The sequence below is a fragment of the Pecten maximus genome, chromosome 15 (assembly GCF_902652985.1).
Source record: "Pecten maximus chromosome 15, xPecMax1.1, whole genome shotgun sequence".
In the NCBI taxonomy this organism is placed as follows: domain Eukaryota; kingdom Metazoa; phylum Mollusca; class Bivalvia; order Pectinida; family Pectinidae; genus Pecten; species Pecten maximus.
Window position 1 is genome coordinate 31,091,501 of NC_047029.1, and position 22,533 is coordinate 31,114,033.

General features: G+C 36.2%; 1 protein-coding gene across 5 annotated transcripts in view; it reads left to right on the plus strand.

Moving 5' to 3' along the window:
- The window catches only part of LOC117344236 (integrin alpha-8-like), a 122,004-nt gene that overhangs the window by 93,775 nt on the left and 5,696 nt on the right, over positions 1-22,533 (plus strand). For 3 of the 5 annotated variants that reach the window (XM_033906914.1, XM_033906916.1, XM_033906915.1), the window contains 15 exons: positions 655-700; positions 9,101-9,214; positions 10,810-10,865; positions 11,383-11,537; positions 12,256-12,390; positions 14,634-14,701; positions 15,289-15,436; positions 16,382-16,471; positions 16,755-16,834; positions 17,014-17,206; positions 17,502-17,669; positions 17,822-17,968; positions 18,798-18,911; positions 19,214-19,327; positions 19,667-19,792. In XM_033906914.1, the coding sequence (XP_033762805.1) occupies positions 655-700; positions 9,101-9,214; positions 10,810-10,865; positions 11,383-11,537; positions 12,256-12,390; positions 14,634-14,701; positions 15,289-15,436; positions 16,382-16,471; positions 16,755-16,834; positions 17,014-17,206; positions 17,502-17,669; positions 17,822-17,968; positions 18,798-18,911; positions 19,214-19,327; positions 19,667-19,792 (1,754 nt within the window). Of the gene's footprint in view, positions 1-654; positions 701-9,100; positions 9,215-10,809; positions 10,866-11,382; positions 11,538-12,255; positions 12,391-14,633; positions 14,702-15,288; positions 15,437-16,381; positions 16,472-16,754; positions 16,835-17,013; positions 17,207-17,501; positions 17,670-17,821; positions 17,969-18,797; positions 18,912-19,213; positions 19,328-19,666; positions 19,793-20,731; positions 21,797-22,533 lie in introns of all 5 variants that reach the window. The other 2 variants (XR_004536131.1, XR_004536132.1) reach the window with 1 other exon arrangement.

Genomic DNA, 22,533 nt, shown 5'->3' on the forward strand with positions numbered 1-22,533 from the left:
TTATCAATGCAGAAACATGATACATGGACTTCTTAATCTTAAAACAAAAATTGTCTGAATTACTACACAGCAGTATTTTGGATACACATAATATTACTTGTGAATCCCGATATTGCTTGATATTATATTTAGGATATTTCACAGATTGGATGTATATATTTGGCAACATGATGTTACTATAAGCAGACATTATTGTATAAGTAAGTCAGTATCTAGTTTATCCTTTGTGAGTACATTGCTGGATGTCATAAAAGAATTTGTTCGAGTACCTAACTCTGTAGAGGTATTGCCCTTTGTCCACCCCACAGACTGTTGTCTCAAAATGTATCTGATATAAATACTGCCTTCAATTGCTCATGATGTTGTGATATATTCTTGATATGGAAAAATGTGTTTTCCATCAATTACCACTAAAAAAATTTGATTTAACGTGTGACATTTTGTAAACATGCTTTGAGTTATGAAAAATGAATAGAATCTAACACTTTCTTTTATAGAATATTGAATATTTGAAACTCATATACAATATTGTTTAAAAACTTTCCAAAGATTCCTATGAAACATGCATTCAGTTCCATCCCTTGTATTTGACTTTGGATGCTGAACTAAGATTTGTCTGATGTATGATGTATCTTTTGTGTGTCTTTTTTGCAGATTTGCTAGTTGGAGCTTATTCTTCAAACAATGCTGTATACCTAAAGTAAGTGCTGATATAGAATACTATAAACGTACATAATTTAATCTCTGTAGAAGCATCCTGATAAGTTATAATTGAGAGAATTTTAGTTTATCTACATTGGTTTCTATATGGCAATCATTGTTGGTGTGCTAATTCATTGTTTTGCTGATCTGTTTTGATATGGTTTTTAGCTAAAATTTGAGTGAACCGAATTAAATGCATTTAGAGTATATTCATTGCTTAATTATATCATTCAAAGATACTTTTGGGTTTTTTTTTTCTGAATTATATTTGATGTCAAAATGAGATAAAACAACACCTTCCTAAGTAAACTTAAGTCTGGAGGATGTTCCTTTGATCAATAACTTTTTCTGACCAAATGCAATAAAATTTGTTCAGAGATTTTCCATTCTATTTGTTCTTGATGGCCAAATTGTATTGATGGGATGAAGAAATATTGGCTATTGAGAGATACAACAACACGGTCAATAGTGTGCATAGATATATAATGTGGATCTTTATTTAGTACATCACATGATAAAATACTGACTTCCCATTGGCTAAAAACTGGGGTACTATGAGGCTATAGTACACACTCCTATCAGATTTGGTGCAAGATTGAATGAGAATCTATTATAACATTACTGTTACTGGTGTGATTCGATAGATATATTATAACAACAAAAATGGCTGATACAGACAAGCCTTCGTGTGGTGATATATTCAGGAGAATATTGAAATTAGCAAAGTAAATGGAAGTGTGAGGAATTGCCGCCTTTTGAGGGCACTATGGTCTGATAAAGTTGTCTCAAGATGGAATAGTACCCTCGCTGCCCTCAAACGAAGTCAATGATGTATAAACGGTGTGAAATCAAACTTAAGGTAGACCGACCCTTCTGTGACGTCACAGACATGAGTCCGGCGATCCGGCGTCCGGCGATCCGGCGATCCGGGCCCTTGATTATATTCACGAATAGTTACATCTGGTTTAATTTTCAAGTCAGCTGGGAGATAAATGTTTAGGCCTACAGCACGATGCGGTCAAGAGGTAAAGGGGTCAGTTTTGTAAAACTAAAAGACTAGGTAAGGCTTATGCTTTCAATGAAGTGAGAACATAAATTAAAGATGGTCCATTGAAAACAAGGACAGCGCCGATGTATCACATAATGTGCCAATGTGTGACGACCATATAACGTTAGTTACAATCTCGGCGGAGACAATTTATATCAAGTCAGGAAGAGGTTAGCACATCTCCAATTTATGGCAATGTAGAACAAGAGGACACTTCATGGCGCACGGGCCGACGCATAGTGGAGTTGGGGACTTTGGCCGATGCTCTAAAAGTACATGCACTTTGCGGCAACCAACAATTACTTCAGTACATGTATGTACTCCATCTGTCAGATTGTATATTGTTTGGGGAACGTAAGTTCGGCCTTGCGCACTTTACATGTGATATATTGTTATTCAGAATACGAGGTAGTCAACCATATTCCAACCGCGGCTAGACACAGATCAGAAAAAGGAGGAAACGCATGGGACGTAAACACAAAACTTGCAACATGCATTGATGGTATAAAAGATCTATATAAACTCTCACGAAATTTACGTTGACATTCGACAATTTTTCAAAAACCTAAAACCCGTGAAATTGATGTAGATGTTAAGTGCCTTTTTACTCATATTCTGGATATATTATAAATATTGTATTTAATTAACTGTAGGCCACGTTTCTTGTGATCGGTCTAGGCTGGAGATTTCACTCCATGGGGAGCTCTCTACCAGGTTCGAGCAGTTTTATAAATAGATCACAACAAAAACGGATGACGGATTGACAAGCACAAATTCGGACCCTTTAAAGAGGCATGTCCGTGAATGAATTGTAACGAGTTGCATAAATGCAAAAAATACATAAACAAAAACCATCAAAAGGCCAACTCTGTTAATTTCTACATCACTACCATGTCAGCAAATTGCGGCGCCCGGGTGTAAAGCTCAAGAGCGTCTTCGTTGCCACAGGTGTAAAATACGGAAATGTTTAATTTTCCTATTTAACTATTACCAATCAATCGAATAAGACTTGATGATGTCAAAATATATAATTCCGATAAACTGTGAGACTTACAGTCATTTCGATCGCGGATTTTGCTGTATATGTTGCATAATTCGTGGATTGCGGCATAATTTGGTCATACCCGCCTACAATGTGGGCGAATTAGCAAAAAATGAGAGGTGTTTTTCCTGTCAGTTATCCTTGCAAGTTATAGCCAATTTATCATTTTGTTCCGTGGTCGGGTTATTTTCCTTGAAGGACATCATTATCACATCAGAAAAGAGAAAAAATATCCCAACCGTTCTTCCGATCCCGTCTTCGGCGTTCATTTTCTATCGAAATTATCGTTGTCCGGGTGTAAAATTCATCGATGCCCAGGTGTAAGCACCGGCGTCCGGTCAGTACGATTGAACCCGGTGAGTAAAGCCTGGGGTCGCGGTTCGATGACGGTGGAGGCACACTACTTGCTTTTCTGTTACATCGGTTGACCACTCCAAGTGCAAGCTATATGAAAATGAGAGGCTTCGTTGGGGATAAAACCTGGGTTAATGTGTGTTCGGGGCGAACACGTTTGAAAAGTGAGGAATAGTGAGGCAGGTTTTAATTGTAAATAGGGTACATAGTGATTTCAGGTGGGGGAATTTCCATTAAGTCAGTCGGTAGAGCGACGGAGCAGTAAGCAGAGGGTCGCGGGTTTAACCCCTTGTGGCGGCACTAAATTCGCTTTCCTGTTATATATATGAAAATATTGTTGTATCGTCTGCCCTTTTACGTTGTTAGTAGCAAAGAAATATGGCAGTAGAATACTGATGCCATTATTAAGTGCACGATCATTTGGAATCCAACAATGCAAAGTAAAGACAATGAAATTCACATCAGGACAAACAATAAACAAGTCTGTCACTCAACTTGCAGTGTTCGAAAGTAAAGGTGGTCCGATGGCCAGAGGCTATAGAAAACCTGGTCGGTCTATGTAAAATTTCTCAGTGTTGGCCCCAATGGCTATGAAAAGTTTGAGTCCTGACATACATTACAATTCATGTAAACAACATTCCAATATTTTCTGACAAATAATGATATGAAATCCGAGCTTAAAATAGAGGTTTTTTTAACCCATAATAGCGTGTTATTACTGGATGATGCAAGCGTTTGCGTGACAGTAATGCTACTTTTCAACAATATGTTTACAAAATGGGTCTGTGGAAAAATGACTTGGGCTATGGGATTTCAATTTTCTGTAGACATACTGTCTAAGGAATTTTCATATATACTTTCATGTATAGATGTTTAGATGTAATACATAGTTATGTTACAATGTGTTGTAGCATTTTTTTGTGTCATTCTTTTAAATTAACCCCCCCCCCCCCCCCCCCCCCCCTAAAAAAAAAGTCTAAAATCTGAAAATGTGGTAGTATATATGTAACAGGAGCGTACGTTAAACTGCACCCGACTCGCCCTTGTGGACCAACAACCCAGGTTCGATGGGTAACTTGTATCTGTCGTATAGAGAGAGAACAAACGCCTTGAACTACAATTAACACTTTATTAACGATGACATAAACATTTACAACATGAAATTACATATAAACGGACAGCAGCTTAGGCCTAGCTATATAATAAACATCCTAACCTAAAACCACCCCCATACCTGTACGACCTAACTAAACCCAACATCCCGACTAATACTTTCGTGTAAATTTGGCAGAGGACTCTATTTGTGTAAACTGAGGTAACATTTGTGAAAATGCGCATCATTTCTTTTTTGAATGTCCAATATATGCTACTGCTCGTGCTGAAATGTTCCAATATTTTAATGATTTAAATATACATGTAAATTTAAATTTGTTATTATATGGTAATGAAAACTTGGCTTTGGAAGTGAATAGTTATGTATTTGGATATGTGCAGTCTTTCATAAAGTCCAGCAGAAGATTTTGAATATATATACTTGTATCTCTTTATTATGTAAATGTACATTGTATGTTAAATTATCAATTTTTCCTCCTAAATGTTACATGATTTACTATATATTATACCTATGTCATTACTTGTAAATATTAACATGTTGAGTGGAGAAGGCTTCATAAGTTGTAATAACTTGTGCCTAATCCTATTGTTCTTGTTTAGACAATAAAATATGTTTAAAGTCAAGACTAGTACTACCCACCCAAGACCCTACATACCCTAACGTTACATTAGTACTAGCGAGAAAGACGTGACAGCACACAGGAAATTAATCCATCAGACTGCCCAGTATACGATACACCACCCTAAATTTATCCCACTTTTTAACAATACAAAACTATAAGGACCAATCACGACAGAGGATACACAGGCACGACAGACACTGACGAAAAAGCAAGCGACTACGAACAATGCACGACAAAAACATCGACCAGAGACAGCACACGTGAACAGAGGACTAGCAAAGGTCAAGGTGACACAGGTACACATAGTACAGACACGACATATAGGCATGACATATAGTTATCGTTAAGCTTAACCCTGTCAGCTTAACCTGTCAGTACATACACGATAACATCCCCCGCTACATATACATGTTACGGTGAGTGATTACTGTCATAGGCTGCGCTCTTCTAAGGCTTTGCCTTAATTCAAATTACATTATCGCATAGGTTGGAACGCTCGACACTCGAGCAACCTTGTTTAGTGCTGCAAATGAAGCTCATATTGTGCATATTCTCGCATTCTGTATCACCGATACGCTTCGTTTGACATGGCGTATTAGAAGAAAGCGTCTGAAGGACCGTTAGTGTAATGTTCTAATTTTCATCCGGAAAAGAGGAAAATATCCGGAAAATGTTAATTGCGTTTGGGAAATCAAACAAATAAAATTCTTTTAGAAAAAAAGAAAGCACCAGTAACATAGATTACAATATAATTTATGAAAGAAAATGGTAAAGATTTAACAAAAAAATTCATCAATCTCAGATTCCAAAATAACTGCTCTAATTTGGTAATTTGAGCCATACTTGAAGCAAAAGTTTTGGGGTACCAGCAAAGTAAACGGCCATAGTGTCAAAAGTAATATGGTGAGGTGTTATTTTCATTTTTAGCTCACCTGGACCGAAGGTCCGGTGAGCTTATGCCATGGTGCAGCGTCCGTCGTCCGTCGTCCGTCGTCTGTCGTCCGGCGTCCGTCCGTCAACATTTGCTTCAAATCGCTACTAGTCAAAAAGTTCTTATTGAATTTTGACCAAATTTGGTCAGAAACATCCTTGGCAGAAGGGGATCAGATTTTGCATAAATGGTGGCTCTGACCCCCAAGGGGCCTGAGAGGCGGGGCCCAATAGGGGAAATTGAGACAATTCCTTTAAATCGCTACTAGTCATAAAGTTATGAATGGATTTGAACCCAATTTGGTCAGAAACATCCTTTGGAGAAGGGGAACAGATTTTGCATAAATGGTTACTCTGACCCCCAAGGGGCCAAAGGGGCGGGGCCTAATGGGGAAATAGAGGTAATTCCTTCAAATCGCTACTAGTCATAAAGTTATGAATGGATTTGAACCCAATTTGGTCAGAAACATCCTTTGGGGAAGGGGAACAGATTTTGCATAAATGGTGACTCTGACCCCCAAGGGGCCAAAGGGGCGGGGCCTAATGGGGAAATAGAGGTAATTCCTTCAAATCGCTACTAGTCATAAAGTTATGAATGGATTTGAACCCAATTTGGTCAGAAACATCCTTTAGGAAAGAGGAACAGATTTTGCATAAATGGTGACTCTGACCCCCAAGGGGCCTGAGGGGCGGGGCCCAATAGGGGAAATTGAGGCAATTCCTTTAAATCGCTACTAGTCATAAAGTTATGAATGGATTTGAACCCAATTTGGTCAGAAACATCCTTTGGGGATGGGGAATAGATTTTGCATAAATGGTGACTCTGACCCCCAAGGCGCCAAAGGGGCGGGGCCTAATGGGGAAATAGAGGTAAATCCTTCAAATTGCTACTTGTCATAAAGTTATGAATGGATTTGAACCCAATTTAGTCAGAAGCATTCTTTGGGGAAGGGGAACAGATTTTGCATAAATGGTGACTTTGACCCCCAAGGGGCCAAAGAGCGGGGCCCCATATGGGAAATAGAGGTAATTCCTTTAAATCGCTACTAGTCATAAAGTTATGAATGGATTTGAACCCAATTTAGTAAGAAACATCCTTTTGGGAAGGGGAACAGATTTTGCATAAATGGTGACTCTGACCCCTAAGGGACCAAAGGGGCGGGGCCTAATGGGGAAATAGAGGTAATTCCTTCAAATCGCTACTAGTCATAAAGGTATGAATGGATTTGAACCCAATTTGGTCAGAAACATTCTTATGTGAAGGGGAACAGATTTTGCATAAATGGTTACTCTGACCCCCAAAGGACCAAAGGGGCAGGGCCTAATGGGGAAACAGAGGTAATATCTTTAAATCGCTACTTGTCATAAAATTATGAAAATATTTGAACCGAATTTGGTCAAAAACATCATTGGGGGAAAGGGAACAGATTTTGCATAAATGGTGACTCTGACCCCCAAGGGGCCAAAGGGGCGGGGCCTAATGGGGAAATAGAGGTAATTCCTTTAAATCGCTACTAGGCATAAAGTTATGAATGGTTTTTAACGCAATTTAGTAAGAAACATCCTTTGGGAAAGGGGAACAGATTTTGCATAAATGGTGACTCTGACCCCAAGGGGCCAAAGGGGCGGGGCCTAATGGGGAAATAGAGGTAATTCCTTCAAATTGCTACTAGTCATAAAGTTATGAATGGATTTGAACCCAATTTGGTCAGAAACATCCTTTAGGAAAGGGGAACAGATTTTGCATAAATGGTGACTCTGACCCCCAAGGAGCCAAAGGGGCAGGGCCTAATGGGGAAATAGAGGTAATTCCTTCAAATCGCTACTAGTCATAAAGTTATGAATGGATTTATACCCAAATTGGTCAGAAACATTCTTATGTGAAGGGGAACAGATTTTGCATAAATGGTGACTCTGACCCCCGAGGGGCCAAAGAGGCGGGGCCCCATATGGGAAATAGAGGTAATTCCTTTAAATCGCTACTAGTCATAAAGTTATGAATGGATTTGAACCCAAATTAATAAGAAACATCTTTTGGGGAAGGGGAGCAGATTTTGCATAAATGGTGACTCTGACCCCCAAGGGGCCAAAGGGGCGGGGCCCCATATGGGAAATAGAGGTAATTCCTTTAAATCGCTACTTGTCATAAATTTATGAATGGATTTGAACCCAATTTGGTCAGAAGCATTCTTTGGGGAAGGGGAACAGATTTTGCATAAATGGTGACTCTGACCCCCAAGGGGCCAAAGGGGCGGGGCCTAATGGGGAAATAGAGGTAATTCCTTAAAATCGCTACTAGTCATAAAGTTATGAATGGATTTGAACCCAATTTGGTAAGAAACATTCTTGGGGGAAGGGGAACAGATTTTGCATAAATGGTGACTCTGACCCCCGAGGGGCAAAAGGGGCGGGGCCCCATATAGGAAATAGAGGTAATTCCTTTAAATCACTACTAGTAAACTCAGAGAGTCTGGACTTCATTATTTCTTTAAAGCAGTTGGGATCCCCACGCTATAACCATAAATAGCATTGTTTGAGGTTAACAAACAAAAGGAATTGAACATGAACATTATTTTGACATTTGGTCAAATCCAACCAGGTGAGCGATACAGGCCCCATGGGCCTCTTGTTTTCTCTTAAAGCATACATATGAAATTTTTAATTAAGCAAAAAAAAAGGGGGTAATTTTTCTGTTCATTTTTTCAGGAAAAAAATAAACGTGTATTTTTTTAAATCAATTTTTCACTAAAAATAACAGGTTTTTCGTATAAAAATAGCCATATTTTGTTAACCACCCAAAGAATCTTCTCTTTTTTTGATAATTATGAATGATATTGCTCATACTGATGATATAAATAGGATATAAACTCCTTTTTATGCTTGAGGTGAATATTATCGGGGAAAGATAAAATCTACCAAAATCCTTAAAAATATGGTTCAGCTATTAATTAATACGTATCTTTATGTGGCCCTGGTAGTAAAACGAATGTGGTGACATATGTTTTTTATGTGCTTTTTGTGATAAGAGCATAATTAACATTGAAATAAAAATAAAATTAAGGAGATCTATCAGAGGAAACCCGAAGGGTCGGTCTACCTTAAAGAACAAATGATAATACCTTGGTGATTTTATGGTTAAAACTGCTTTTCCTAGTGATTATTTAAGGAATGCGTAAGAATTTTTCTTAAGTTTTGAAGTATGGTATGCTTTATCATAAATCTTTATAAATATATCATTTTTAAAATATTTATAAATGTAATTTTCAAAATCTTTGTTCCTGTTTTCAGAGCTCGTCCAATTGTATATGTTGCTGCAAGCTTAAAGATTGACCCAAAGAAAATTTCTCTGGATCGTAAAGTTTGTAATTATAAGGGATCCACTGCTTCCCACAAAGTCACATGGTAAGCTTTCATCAATCTGATTGGATAGTCATATGTATTCCTTTTATTAGAAATGTTGATTATATTATATTCTACCATATCATTTATTTTTATTGGGGACAAATTTTCCATTATAATTATAGTACAAAGTTCAATAATTGATTTGATAAGTTGATGTGGGAACAAAGCTTCAATTTATTCATAATTGAGACAATAACTTGTTATTAGCTCACCTGGACCGAATGTCCGGTGAGCTTATGTCATGGCGCGGCGTTCGTCGTTGGTCAACATTTGCTTCAAATCGCTACTAGTCAAACAGTTCTCATTGGATTTTGCCCAAATTTGTTAAGAAACATCCTTGGCAGAAGGGGATAAGATTTTGCATAAATGGTGACTCTGACCCCCAAGGGGCCGGAGGGGCGGGGCCAAATAGGGGAAATTGAGGAAATTCCTTTAAATCGCTACTTGTCATAAAGTTATGAATGGATTTGAACCCAATTTGGTCAGAAACATCTTTGGGGGAAGGGGAACAGATTTTGCATAAATGGTGACTCTGACCCCCGAGGGGCCAAAGGGGTGGGGCCCAATACGGGAAATGGAGGTAATTCATTTAAGTGATGAATGCATGTTCAAAAAACAATTGTTGAGGTCTTTCAGACCTTAGAGTGTCTGGACTTGGTTCTTTCTTTAAAGCACTATAACCATATAGCATTGTTTGAGATTGACAAATAAAACGAATTGAACATGAACATTATTTTGACATTTGGTCTATTCCAACCAGGTGAGCAATACAGGCCCCATGGACCTCTTGCTATAATTAAAATATAAATGAAAATGGCATTTGAACCACAAATTTAATAATTATTTATGTCTTTGCATGTCATAGTCGAAAATTGATATGTTTGGCCCTGATTTCTGATATATCACTCACTGAAAAGAACTTATGTTATTGATCTACAGTAGCTCTTACCTGGCTACTTCTTAAAACTTCCATATAGGAGATGTTCAATCTTTTAAGCCTCAGTAAAGAACATTATCAATCTCTTTTTTACTATCTTATACCTTATCTCATTTCATGCTGTTCTTTCTGGCACACTAGCTGGATTATTAGAATTACGAGGAGCAAAAAAATTTTACCGATAAATTAGTTTGTGGAAATCTAAGGGTGGAAAAGAATAAGAGTATTCCCTTTTAAATAAAGAGGGCTGGTCAGTATATTCTGTACCTAATAATAATTTCATAAGTAGGTAATAAGTAACAATTGTATCTTATCTGCATATGCACCCTTTCCACAATTAAGCCCTTAAATTTTAGAAAATTTTCAATTTTAAAACTTTAACCTAAACCAAAATATGGTTCGCAATTAAGTTCTCCTGAAATTTTGCCAAGGGAGGGAGCTTATTATGTTATTTTTTTTTAGTGACACAGTGATAAATGATCATGATAGCTTGTATAAGCGTGAGTTTCAGGATTTTTGGATCAAGGTCACTGTTACTATTTTTATAGGGGACCAGTAGGGGACATGTATTACTTTAGTAATATCCAGAATGCTTGTTTGAAAATAAGTATGGTGCAAAACAACAACAGAGCATAAAGAGATCTTTTTATTTTTACAGTGTGACCTTGTTTACCTGTATTAAGTATGATGGTATAGGAGTGCCTCGGCAGCTAGGTAAGTAATGCGGTAAATCTTTTCTTTTCCTTCTCACAAATATCTTCCCAAGGCGATTTTTTCTGGAATTATATTGAAGATGGACTCTTTTTGGATCACTGTTTGATAGTTTAGCCGGAGCACATAACAATTTGGGAATAATTGCTGAACTTTTTATAAAAACTTCCCATGATAATTTTAGTAGAAAATGATATCAGTATTTATCTAATGTTGATGGACACATGTATTCATATGCCTGTCAAAATATTAAGCAAAATTTCATCATCAATTTTTTGTTTTATTCAAGTTCAAATAATTTTATCGCTCAAGAAAAATGAGAAGAAATCACAATGAGCCTGATTAAAGTGCAAAGTGCTTTTTCTGCTAAGACTTTTTCAAATTCTCAGCATTATTAAATTGTCTTTTAACAAATTATTTGTGACTTAAAAATAATTGCATACCCTTATAATAGAAAATTTTGTAATACTAATGATAAACTTGTTCTAGTTTCCATAGCATTTTCATGATGTTTTTGCAGTTTTTGATCTGTCCTGGAAGTTTGATGTTGATAAGAATACTTTAGATGCCAAACGTTTGTACCAACTTAATACAAACCAAGTGGTGGAATACGTCAACAACAAACGGCTCACGAAAAACAAGGCCTGGTGTCAGAACTCTTTTGTATATATCAGGGTAAGTCTGAAAATGTATGGCACCTGAAAAACAAGGCCTGATGTCAGAACTTTTTTGTAGGAGTCGGGTAAGTAAAAATATGTGGCTCATGAAAAACCAGGCCCTGTGTCAATATCAGGATAGTCTAAAAATTCACAGCTCACCAAAATTATAAAAAGAGTTATCAAACTTTGTATATTAGGATATGTTTGAAAAAATGTATGTACCGGTAGCTCACCTCAAAAACAAGTCATTATCGGAACTTGTGTACATCACGAATGATATGAAACATATCCAGTTCACCAAAATTAGAGGTTAAAGTGTCAGAATTTTTTTGTGCATATATGTAAATGAAAAACCCAAATATACAATCAACCAAAAATAGTTGTTCCTTGCACAGTAGATATTTCACTTACCTTACACTAAAGCCTCACCAATTGCGGGCTTGAAAAGGTACAGAGTCACTCCCCCAGCCATGTGAGGTTTCTATGGATACACCAATTTCCTCCCTCATTCAAGCCTCGACCTGCTGCCTTACAACCTGGCCAGTAATTTATCAAAATTCAACCTGTATTGTTTCCTAGTTGCTGTTAAAAAATGAAGTTTATATACATTATACAATTACATAGGTATGTTACATTGTCATCAGAAGATTGTAATATTTAAACTTTTATTCCTATTAATCCACAAGATCTTTAAAGCCTTGTCAGAAATTTTCATCAAAAGATTTTTTTTGTAGAATGACATAAGGGACAAGCTTTCACCGATCAATGTCCAGTTTGAGTTTAAACTTAAGAAGAGGAGCCTGTCCCGTCGTCGGCGGTCACTACAGCCAATCCTTGACCAGTACACACCCACGTTAGTAAACACTACGGTAAGCTGCCAACAGTAACCATGCCTTTAATATTTTATCATGAGGGAGACATGAATATTGGCTATCTGAGAATAATCATGATTTTCAAAGGCAAAAACTCTTTCTTGGTTTTTAGAGGACTTAATTGTGTAAATCTTAGAATTTATTGATGTTTATGCTACTACCATTTAATTGGAGGAGATATAGTTAGCCTGTGTGTAGTCTATGTCTATGTCATGTCCAATCCCATTCAGTGAAGTCTATGTGTAGTCCTATGTCTGTACATCATGTCCCATCCCATTCAGTGAAGTCTATGTGTAGTCCATGTCTGTACGTCATGTCCCATCCCATTCAGTGAAGTCTATGTGTAGTCCATGTCTATGTCATGTCCAATCCCATTCAGTGAAGCCTATGTGTAGTCCATGTCTGTACATGTCCTATCCCATTCAGTGAAGTCTATGTGTAGTCTATGTCTATGTCATGTCCAATCCCATTCAGTGAAGCCTATGTGTAGTCCATGTCTGTACGTCATGTCCCATCCCATTCAGTGAAGTCTATGTGTAGTCTATGTCTATGTCATGTCCAATCCCATTCAGTGAAGCCTATGTGTAGTCCATGTCTGTACGACATGTCCCATCCCATTCAGTGAAGTCTATGTGTAGTCCATGTCTGTACATCATGTCCCATCCCATTCAGTGAAGTCTGTGTGTAGTCTATGTCTGTACGTCATGTCCCATTCATTGAAGTCTGTGTGTAGTCTATGTCTGTACGTCATGTTTGATCCCATTTCGTGAAGTCTATGTGTAGTCCATGTCTGTACATGTCCCATCCCATTCAGTGAAGTCTGTGTGTAGTCTATGTCTGTACGTCATGTCCCATCCCATTCAGTGAAGTCTATGTGTAGTCCATGTCTGTACGTCATGTCCCATCCCATTCAGTGAAGTCTATGTGTAGTCTATGTCTGTACGTCATGTCCCATTCAGTGAAGTCTATGTGTCGTCCATGTCTGTATGACATGTCCCATCCCATTCAGTGAAGTCTATGTGTAGTCCATATCTGTACGTCATGTCCCATTCAGTGAAGTCTATGTGTAGTCCATGTCTGTACGTCATGTCCCATCCCATTCAGTGAAGTCTATGTGTCGTCCATGTCTGTACGACATGTCCCATCCCATTCAGTGAAGTCTATGTGTAGTCCATGTCTGTACGTCATGTCCCATCCCATTCAGTGAAGTCTATGTGTAGTCTATGTCTGTACGTCATGTCCCATCCCATTCAGTGAAGTCTATGTGTAGTCTATGTCTGTACGTCATGTCCCATTCAGTGAAGTCTGTGTGTAGTCTATGTCTGTACGTCATGTCCCATCCCATTCATTGAAGTCTGTGTGTAGTCCATGTCTGTACGACATGTCCCATTCAGTGAAGTCTATGTGTAGTCCATGTCTGTACGTCATGTCCTATCCCATTCAGTGAAGTCTATGTGTCGTCCATGTCTGTACGACATGTCCCATCCCATTCAGTGAAGTCTATGTGTAGTCCATGTCTGTACGACATGTCCCATTCAGTGAAGTCTATGTGTAGTCCATGTCTGTACGACATGTCCCATTCAGTGAAGTCTATGTGTAGTCCATGTCTGTACGTCATGTCCCATCCCATTCAGTGAAGTCTATGTGTAGTCCATGTCTGTACGTCATGTCCTATCCCATTCAGTGAAGTCTATGTGTCGTCCATGTCTGTACGACATGTCCCATCCCATTCAGTGAAGTCTGTGTGTAGTCCATGTCTGTACGTCATGTCCCATCCCATTCAGTGAAGTCTATGTGTAGTCCATGTCTGTACGACATGTCCCATCCCATACAGTGACATCTTGAGAACCTCTCAACAGATTTGTTTCAAATACACCATAGAATCATGCCATCAAGTTCCTCGACAGATCACATTCTAGGGGTCATTGGTCTAAGTTACAGGGTCAGAGGTCATATTTGACCCCTTCTTAATAAGAAAAAGTCGACCATGTATCTTTAGTACTTCCATCAAAATTTTTTTTAGTAGCATGCTGATAATGGAATGACGAACACATCAGCTAATTCTGATAAATTAACAAGATGCAACGAAAGTTCTAAAGACGTGTTGTTTAGTCTTTTGTTATGTAATACTTCATCCTTAGGGATGATACTTAACAATTTTATTATATACAGACCTTACAGACATTTTCTAGATCTGTTCTGACGTTTGGGATGATGTCAATCTGTTTATATCATTACAGGGCCATATACAGAAAGAATGTGGAGAGGACGAGCAGTGTATTCCTGATGTATGGGGCACAGCTTACACGTGGGTATTCAGACATCGATTGTGTAACACATTCTTAAAATCTTACATAATGTAAACAAATTCATTTTGGAGCACTCAAAATTTGGCCAATATGCTGATAATGGAATGACGAACACAATTCCTGTTTTAGATAATAATACGCAAAAACTATAATTATAACTATCATACTTTAGCCGAAAGTTTTCAGCATCAAAAGCATTTTAATAAGATTACTGTTAAATTATGTACATTTACAGAATTTGTATTTATGACCATATATTGGAACTATGTATATGACATGTTATACGTCAGTTTTCTGGGTGATGGAATATTTTTGTAAATTGTATTATAATATATATGTAATTATGAATCTATTAGTCTTTTCTTTATAATCCTAAAATTGTATTCCTATATGGTGATCTGTGAGGTAGCCACCAACTACTACAAGGACCCCTCACCTCAAAATGACCTTGGATGTTAAGAACAAGAAACCTGTAGGATCTGCTACTGCACCATATCGTTAAAATATTTGAAATAAAATCTGTAAGGTTAAAATGTCTGCAATTTTGTTATTAAATTAGCTACATCTTAAATTGAATATGTTGCAGGTTTACTGACAACGTCAAACTTGGCAGCACCAGTAATATAGATATCGTTGTCCATCTTGAAAACCGAGGGGAGGGAGCTTTTGAGACTATGCTGTACATTGAGCTGCCAAGGGGAGTCCAGTACAACGGTATTCAGGACAGAAAGTTTGTAAGTATTAAATAAGGTCAAAATAAAATGAAAAAAAAAAAGTTAGGGTCCATTTTATATCTGGACAATTCTACTTCCTGTATTTCTATAGACTTTTTCTGACCAAATCCAAGACCTCTTCATTTTCTATTTCAGACAATCCCATCCTCTATTCTTGACCATTCCATTAACTGTTTTAGACAATGCCATTCTCTATTTTAGACCATCCCACTTTCTATTTTAGACCATTCCATTTTCTAGTTTAGACCATCCCACTTTCTATTTTAGACCATTCCATTTTCTGTTTCAGACCATTCCCTTTTCTGCTTTAGACCATTCCATTTTCTATTTTAGACCATTCCACTTTCTATTTTAGACCATTCCATTTTCTTGTTTAGTCCATTCCACTTTCTGTTTTAGACCATTCCATTTTCTTGTTTAGTCCATTCCACTTTCTGTTTTAGACCATTCCATTTTCTATTTTAGACCATTCCACTTTCTGTTTCAGACCATTCCATTTTCTAATTTAGACCATTCCACTTTCTGTTTTAGACCATTCCATTTTCTTGTTTAGACCATTCCACTTTCTGTTTTAGACCATTCCATTTTCTTGTTTAGACCATTCCACTTTCTGTTTTAGACCATTCCATTTTCTTGTTTAGACCATTCCACTTTCTGTTTTAGACCATTCCATTTTCTAATTTAGTCCATTCCACTTTCTGTTTTAGACCATTCCATTTTCTTGTTTAGACCATTCCACTTTCTGTTTTAGACCATTCCATTTTCTATTTTAGACCATTCCACTTTCTGTTTCAGACCATTTAGACCATTCCACTTTCTGTTTTAGACCATTCCATTTTCTATTTTAGACCATTCCACTTTCTGTTTCAGACCATTTAGACCATTCCACTTTCTGTTTTAGACCATTCCATTTTCTATTTTAGACCATTCCACTTTCTGTTTCAGACCATTCCATTTTCCTGTGATAGATATACAACAAATGAAACAAACCTGGTTACATGTGATATGGGGAATCCACTCCCAACCAAGGCAAAGGTAGATAACTCTTACATTATTTTCAATTTTGAGATGAAGCTTGATTTTGGTAGAAATTGTTCATTTGCAATTAAGATATTAAATGATCATACTAGGTATCATAATTAAACTTTTTACCTTTTATGTGTTCCTTTAAATAAGATTTTAATTCTTATTCTATACCAAATCATATTAAGGACTTTCATTATCAGTTTTGAATATTGTATGTAACACTATAGTGAATGTATATATGTCTAAAGTATATGTATAAGTTGTTAATCTGTACCGACTCCTTTACTTGTAGGCAAACTTTACATTACGTGTAACCCCAGGAGACATTGATGGAAATATGGATAGACTTATGTTTAAATTTGTCATCAACAGGTAAGTTTTACATAGCAAATATGTTTTAATTTTTTAATTCATTGGAAATCTCCTTAGAGCAAAATATGAAATTACAATCAGTTAATCTGTCCTCTGATTGGCTGATTTTCAGTTTTTTAAATGACAATTTGAAATCATTTGTTATTAAGTCAGTATTGAAACTAATGATTTTGTTACAGTTCAAACGCAGAGCTCAACTCGACATACAGTGACAACACATTCATGGTGGGCATTCCCGTAATCCAGTCAGCCGACATCATCATCATTGGTCGTCTCGGGGAAAACCAGACAGAACAGATCATCTACAACGATACAGGGGTGGCCACATTTAAACACAGTATCTATGGGCCCGCAGTCGTACACGAATATGACGTAAGTTTGATTTCGTTGTAAACTAAAATGTTATTGGAAGCATCTGTTAGACGTTGTGTTTAGCTTGGTATCATTTCAAGTTCTAAAACATAATCTTGAAATTTATTGGGAACAGGAACTTGTAAATAAATGTTAAATAAGATTTAAATGTTGCGATTTTCTATTCTTCATTTGTCGAGAATTAAGGTATAATGTGTCTTGGAACTGGAACTAAAATAAATACTGAAATTTCAACTGTTTTGAATTTTCATTTCTTTATATTCTGAAATTATGATACCATGTACCTTTGTTGCAGGTGAGGAACTTGGGTCCCAGTGATATCAAAGAGAGTATGATCGATATTTACTGGCCGAGCTTCGACGAGGTTGGTCGTAACCTGCTATACCTAACCCATACACCCGAGGTGATTGGGCAGCAAAACAGCCTCTGTGAAACAATTGTTATAACGCCATTTAATTCTTCAGTAAGTACGATGTATTTTGTTCGTGACTCACCTTCTCCATTTTGATGGGAGTTATCTCCCCTGGTTGTTTACGCTTTCCCTGGTGTATTACCTCCCTTGATTTTATAGAGATGTATATATATAAAGTTTCGTCTTTCTTGTTTCCGTTACAGTTAATAGTTTGGTACAGTGAATTCAACAAAGAGGGGCAGAAGATGGATGTAGTCATGGCAAAACATCAGGCAGAGGCCCGGAGGAAACGTCGGTCATTAGATGCTCAGACAGGGTCAAGAGTCAGTCGAGACAGCAGCAACAAAATAGTAAATACTTATTACATATACCTACATTTATATATATCAGAGTAAATGTATCAATAAGTTGGGATCTAAAAAGTGATCTTCTTATTTGTTTCTAGAGACCGATGAAATGAGGGGCATTTTGTCAAAGTTTTTCTTAATAGTAATGAACAAGTGGCATTTTTATAGAGGCTTTACACTACAGTGAAAATTTAACCATATACACAGTGGGCATTATATAGATTTTTTTGCAACTAATGTCGGAAAGGTGGCACATAGGCATTCTGATGTGGCAGCATCAACAATATTAAGCTCTGTTTCTGACAAAGCTAGACCAACAAAACCTCAGTCATAGATGTACAGATGTAGTATGGTAGTAGAGCATGTTTAACACTTCAGATATTTCATGGATTTCTTCATTTTTGGGAAAATATCTCAAATTTCTGGACATTGAAAAAAAAACTATGTTAATGTTTTGCATTTAGCTCTTGCAAATTAGGCTGTTTCTGCATAAAAAAACATAAAAGCTAGAGCAACCAAACCTGGGTTAAAGGTTTATCGTAGGATATATAGCTGAATACAATTTCTACAAGCATTTCTACATTTTTGGGGGGTTTATTGGGGGGGGGATAAAAACCTCAAATTTCTTGACTTAAAAGAAAATCAGTGTTAAATCTGATTCTAACAAAGCGGGATGGGTAACACATTTAATTACACATATTTCTTGTATCGTATTTAAGTGATATATGATTAATTACACATATGTCTTGTATCATATTTAAGTGATATATGAGGGCATTATATCAAGTTTCACATACAAATTATAACAAGCTAACCTGCTGGTTCTCCCCAGGTATGTAACAAGAACTGGTGTACTATCATAAGATGTAAGCTTGGGTACATGAAACCTCAGGACTCCGCGGTGGTGAGGATACGATCACGAATCTGGACCGATACCCTTGTAAAGGTAAACTTTAAATTGTTCCAGTCCTACCTTTGTGTCATTTTGTTATTTTTGCTTGGAAACAGTTAGGTGACCTGAGTCGTAGAAGTGATCTCAATTTAGAGTATTCCTCATTACAACATATTTTTCCATTGCCATCTAATTGTGTAAAAAAAATATTCCTGCAAGTTTTATACCAATTTTCATGTTTAAATACGTTTCATGTTTGAATATGTCAATTAGAACTGTTGTTGCATTTTAATTTTCATTGATATTGTAAAGTTTATTAATCAACAAACTTATAAGTCCATAAAATTTGATTACAGAGTGGACTTACCAGTGAGCCGTATTTAATAACATCCCAGGCTGTAGCCGAGGTCAGAAAAATGCCATACGACACACGAGTAGCCAACCAGACATATACTATAGCCACGTATGAAGTAAGTATCGATAGGGATGGTCGGATGGTGGAGTGGTAACATACCAACCTTAAACGTAGCTAGTCTATGACAGGGTTTTATTTACCATTCAGTTCTGAAAAGCTTTCGAGGTGATCTGCTTTCCTCCTCATACACTTCCATCCAGGCCAACAAAAGTGGCCAAAGCGACCACAAAAACATAAAAAAGAATTATACAAAATGAATGTTTCATGTTACACAGTATTTTACTATCAATCAAGCATTGTATGCTGTTTTACTAACATCAATTCCATTTATTATCGAAACAACATAAATAATAAAAACAATAACTGAACTAACTAAAGGTTTGTTTACTTTCAGATTGGCTCATATGTAAATGCCAAAAAATTAGCTCCACAACCTAAATCTGTTGAATCCTGGGTCATCGTTGTAGCTGTGTCAGCCGGTCTCCTACTACTTTTGTTATTAATAGTTCTACTGTGGTGGGTAAGTAGACTCGATCGGGGACTAAAATTCCGAGAGGAAGTCTGTAATCTTTCTTCATTTCCTCTATATACATGGATGGTTAGTTTTAGATTTGACAACAGTGACTGCATGTTGATGGGATGTTTAGGAGAAGGGAATTCCCCACCAGTATTTAATTATTAATACAAAATGTATTATATCTGACAACGTGCACCATCGATATTGCTGTTCAGTAAGAATATCAAATGTCAATGTCCTGTAATAAGCCCGCCTCAAGGATTTTATTAAACTAACAATTTTAACTGATCATTTGTGACATACCAAATTGCATATTTTTTTATATAATATGAAATGCCTTTTTTCATGACTTAAAGCTGAGATGTGCTTTTGAAATTAAACTTTTTGGCTATCTTTTCATTACTGTTCAAGCGTGCAGAGTATAGAAAGCTATAATCTAAATTAAGATACAGTTACCTCCCCTTCTCTATGAACACATACAGTCAGATGTTACATACTAAATCCTCATTTTCAACATAATCAAGTTTAATGCTATATAAATAAGTTTACTCCAATGTTAAACTTTTATAAGTTGTTTCTTGTAACAAAATGCTCAAAATCTTTTCTTTTTTTTTTTCCTTCTTTTTTTTCTGGAGATATATGTTTGCCCCATTACCTGTTTGCTATTTCTGAAAGGACTTATTTTCCTCTCTCTTTTTTTATCGCTAGTTAATTAGAAGTTTTAACTGCATGTCTAATTTCTAGCGAAGAACTTTTATCTTTTCAAAGCTAAAATAACTATGGATGTGAAAAGACTGTTGTTCTTTAATCTTCAGACTCTCTTACCTTTTCTTTTTCTGCTCGTCTCTCTTGTATTGAAGTCTTGTAGCTCAGAAACATGAAGTTTGATGAAAGTAAAATGTAATCCTTTAGGATGACATGGATATTTCTTCTCCTTTCTAGTGTGGATTTTTCCAGCGGAAACGACCGGAAGATGAACCACTATTTTAACACCTTTGCTCTTCTGCCTAAAATCTACCTTAATCTATACTAACTTGTTTAAAACTAATTTAACAATACCTTTTTGCTGCAGCTGAATCTCTGAGTGATCTTCCTGATTCTCTGAGTGATCTTCCTGACTCACTTGATTTTTAATCCCTTGTTCTAGATGCAGTAAATTAAAACATTTCATAGCAAAATCTGTTACAGAAATTCATGAAGTAGGTCCTATTGAAACTGAACTGGATATAGAAAATCAGAAAATGTTTTCCAACAATTTCTAAGAAAAGTTAAAGATTGACAAGATTTTTAAAGCCTCTTTTCATGGTTTCTCTGTTAAATTTTCCATGCAAACACAAATTGTTCAGGAATTTTTGGGACCAATTTGAATTGATTCCTTCTTACATTAAGTCACAATGTATTTCAGTATAATTTGTAGTTTCAGTTTAATTTTTAGTCAAGTGATTTCCAACTCAACAATTTTCTATCATTCAAATTTTGAAAGAAAACTTAATTGCCAACCGTCAGTGAAATGTCTAAAATGAAAACAACATCTTTAATCAAAAAGTATTTAGAAATCATCACAAAATTTGAAAAAAATATTTCAAGGTATCATTGTGATAACTATATCCATATTATAAAGAATAATTACAATTAAGTTGTTACTTTAGGAAAATAAAATTATTTTCTTAGTATGACAGATATCGGAATAGATTTTTGGTGAGAGTGGGTTTGTGTAATATTTATGTTATGCCCTATGAAGATATGTCTGGTTCAAATAAAAGTGAGACTTCAGTTTGAATGATGATACCCCATGTGATTTTGGCTGCATGTTTTTATTCCAATTACCTGAACCTCGCCCAGCTTATTTACCCGCAGAAGTTGTGAAATCACATAGATTTCAGCTATTTTACCTTTTAAACCTACCTGTATTGTCCATATGGTCTACAGTAAACCTCCACCATAGAACACCTGTATAAAGCTACTCTAATGGCTCGTTACCAGTCAACATCACTCAGACATTGTCAGGTATACAGTTGCTGTGTGAAGTTTGTGTGGATGTATGTTATTTATTTTATTTATTTATTTAACAGGTTTTACATCCGTTATTACAGCGGATGTATGTTCTAGGCATGTGCATATTCATGGCTCTAAAATTGATGTAATTGCAGTTTCTCAGGTTTGAGATTTAAGTGTTGTAAGAAACAAAGATTTATAATTGATCGTTGATGATAGGAAGTGGGGTGTACTAGAATTAATGCTGATCCCCACATCAAAGTTATATATGTAGGTTATACTAAAGTCAATGTCTGTCTGCCTGTCCACCAGTCTAAGGATGAAATTTTATGTAGTGTAATTATGCTGGCTTTATCCTACCAATCTTTGTTAAACCTTGTGTATATTATAATTATTTGAAGTTAAGTTGGAAAAGGGCTTCACTTTATGGATTTTATTTTATTTTTATTGTTTTTTTATTATTTTTTTTTTTATTTATTTGTCATATTTAGAGTTATGAACCTTTTTGTATAAATCTTTCTATGGAAAACTGAGGTAGTAATTGTGACTTCCTGTGTACACTTTTAGTTGTAGCAGTGGATACCAGAGGGTAGATTAATTTTTAACATTAAAAGTATTATCATTTAGGATGTGAAACATTTAAAAACTTCATCTAGGGTTAAAAATGTTATCTTTCTAATAGAAGCTAATTAGGTTATAATACTTTTACTGTTATCTTGATTTCAGAAATATCAGAAAACTGATAAATA